Source organism: Morone saxatilis, unplaced genomic scaffold (genome assembly GCF_004916995.1).
Source record: "Morone saxatilis isolate NCDOM2014 unplaced genomic scaffold, NCSU_SB_2.0 Contig10, whole genome shotgun sequence".
NCBI classification, from domain to species: Eukaryota; Metazoa; Chordata; class Actinopteri; family Moronidae; genus Morone; species Morone saxatilis.
Genome location: NW_023339652.1, coordinates 17,980,364 through 17,981,596, shown reverse-complemented (window position 1 = coordinate 17,981,596; position 1,233 = coordinate 17,980,364). Strand labels below are relative to the sequence as shown.

Below are 1,233 nucleotides of genomic sequence, written 5' to 3'. Positions count from 1 at the left end.
CAAATCAACGAACGCGCTAACAATAGTAAAATCTGCCTGAAAAGAGAAACTCTGCCTTCCTAAAACACTGTTACAAAAGGAAAATCTCTGTGGGTTGTCAGGGACATTCTTTTGAATCACATCAGACTTTACTTGTTTCTCATTATCAGACAGGATGAGAAAGGGACTTGCAGTGTCAGGATCAAGAGTCACATCCACTGCAAACTGCTGGACCCTCTTCAACTCAACTTCAGCACACAGCTTCTTCATCTGTTTACTGAGCGTCTCCTCCAGCTGATTCACAGCTCTCCTCACAGTCCCCTCATATAATGAGTGAACTCTGACCTCTGTCCAGTCTTTGGTGGGTAGGGCTATGTTCAGGGATGGGAAGCCTTGGAGGAGCTGGAGGTGGTCTTCGGTGCGCGAGAGCTGCTCCACTTCAGCACTTCTCTTTATCAACTCAGATATTTCCTCTTCTAGCTCTATGATGAAGCCTTCAGCCTGTTTCTCTGTGGTTTTCTGCTTCTTTTGGATAATCTCTTGGAACTGAGCCAGACTTCTCTCAACAGACTCCTTCAGAGCGGTGAAGACCTGAACACCATCTGCTATCTCTCTGTCTGCACCTTCCTTACTGAGCTCCACTGAGCGTTTGATCTGCTGAATCTTCAGTCGTCTCTTCTGGATCATCTGCTGAATTTTAGCTTCATCTCTCCCCAGCGTAGCTTTTCTTTGTTCATATTCTTTTTTCAGAGGGGAAAAATTATGTCTCTTGTGTTCTGTAATAATGCACAACTGACAGACATACATCTGGTCGGTCTTGCAGAACACCTCCAGAGGTCTATCATGCTTCTTACACACTCTGTCTTCCAGGTTCTTCACAGGACTGATCAGCTCATGTTTTTTCAGGCCTGACATTGTCAGATGAGGCTCCAGGTGAGTCTCACAGTAGGAGACCAGACACACCAGGCAGGACTTCAGGGCCTTCAGTTTGGTTCCAGTGCAAACGTCACAGGTAACATCTCCTCCTTTGGCTCGCTTTTGCTCTACACTGCTGGCTTTCTTTTTAGCTGATTTCCTGAACTGATCAGCCATCTCAGATAAAACAGTATTGACCCGGAGTTCAGGCCTTCTGATGAGAAGCTCTTTACATATAGGACACTGGTATTTTCCACTAACTTCCCAGGCTTGTGTGATGCAGTTCTTGCAGAAGTTGTGTCCACATGGGATGGTGACTGGATGAGAGAACACATCCAG

General features: G+C 46.1%; 1 protein-coding gene across 1 annotated transcript; it reads right to left on the bottom strand.

Annotated features, from left to right (window-relative positions):
* Positions 1–16: 16 nt before the first annotated feature.
* On the bottom strand, positions 17–1,233 carry LOC118342650 (E3 ubiquitin-protein ligase TRIM47-like; the record flags this gene model as incomplete). Its single annotated transcript, XM_035681261.1, is given in 2 exon segments — positions 17–37; positions 40–1,233. Coding segments are annotated over 2 exon segments (1,215 nt in total), but the record flags the coding sequence as incomplete, so codon positions are not given.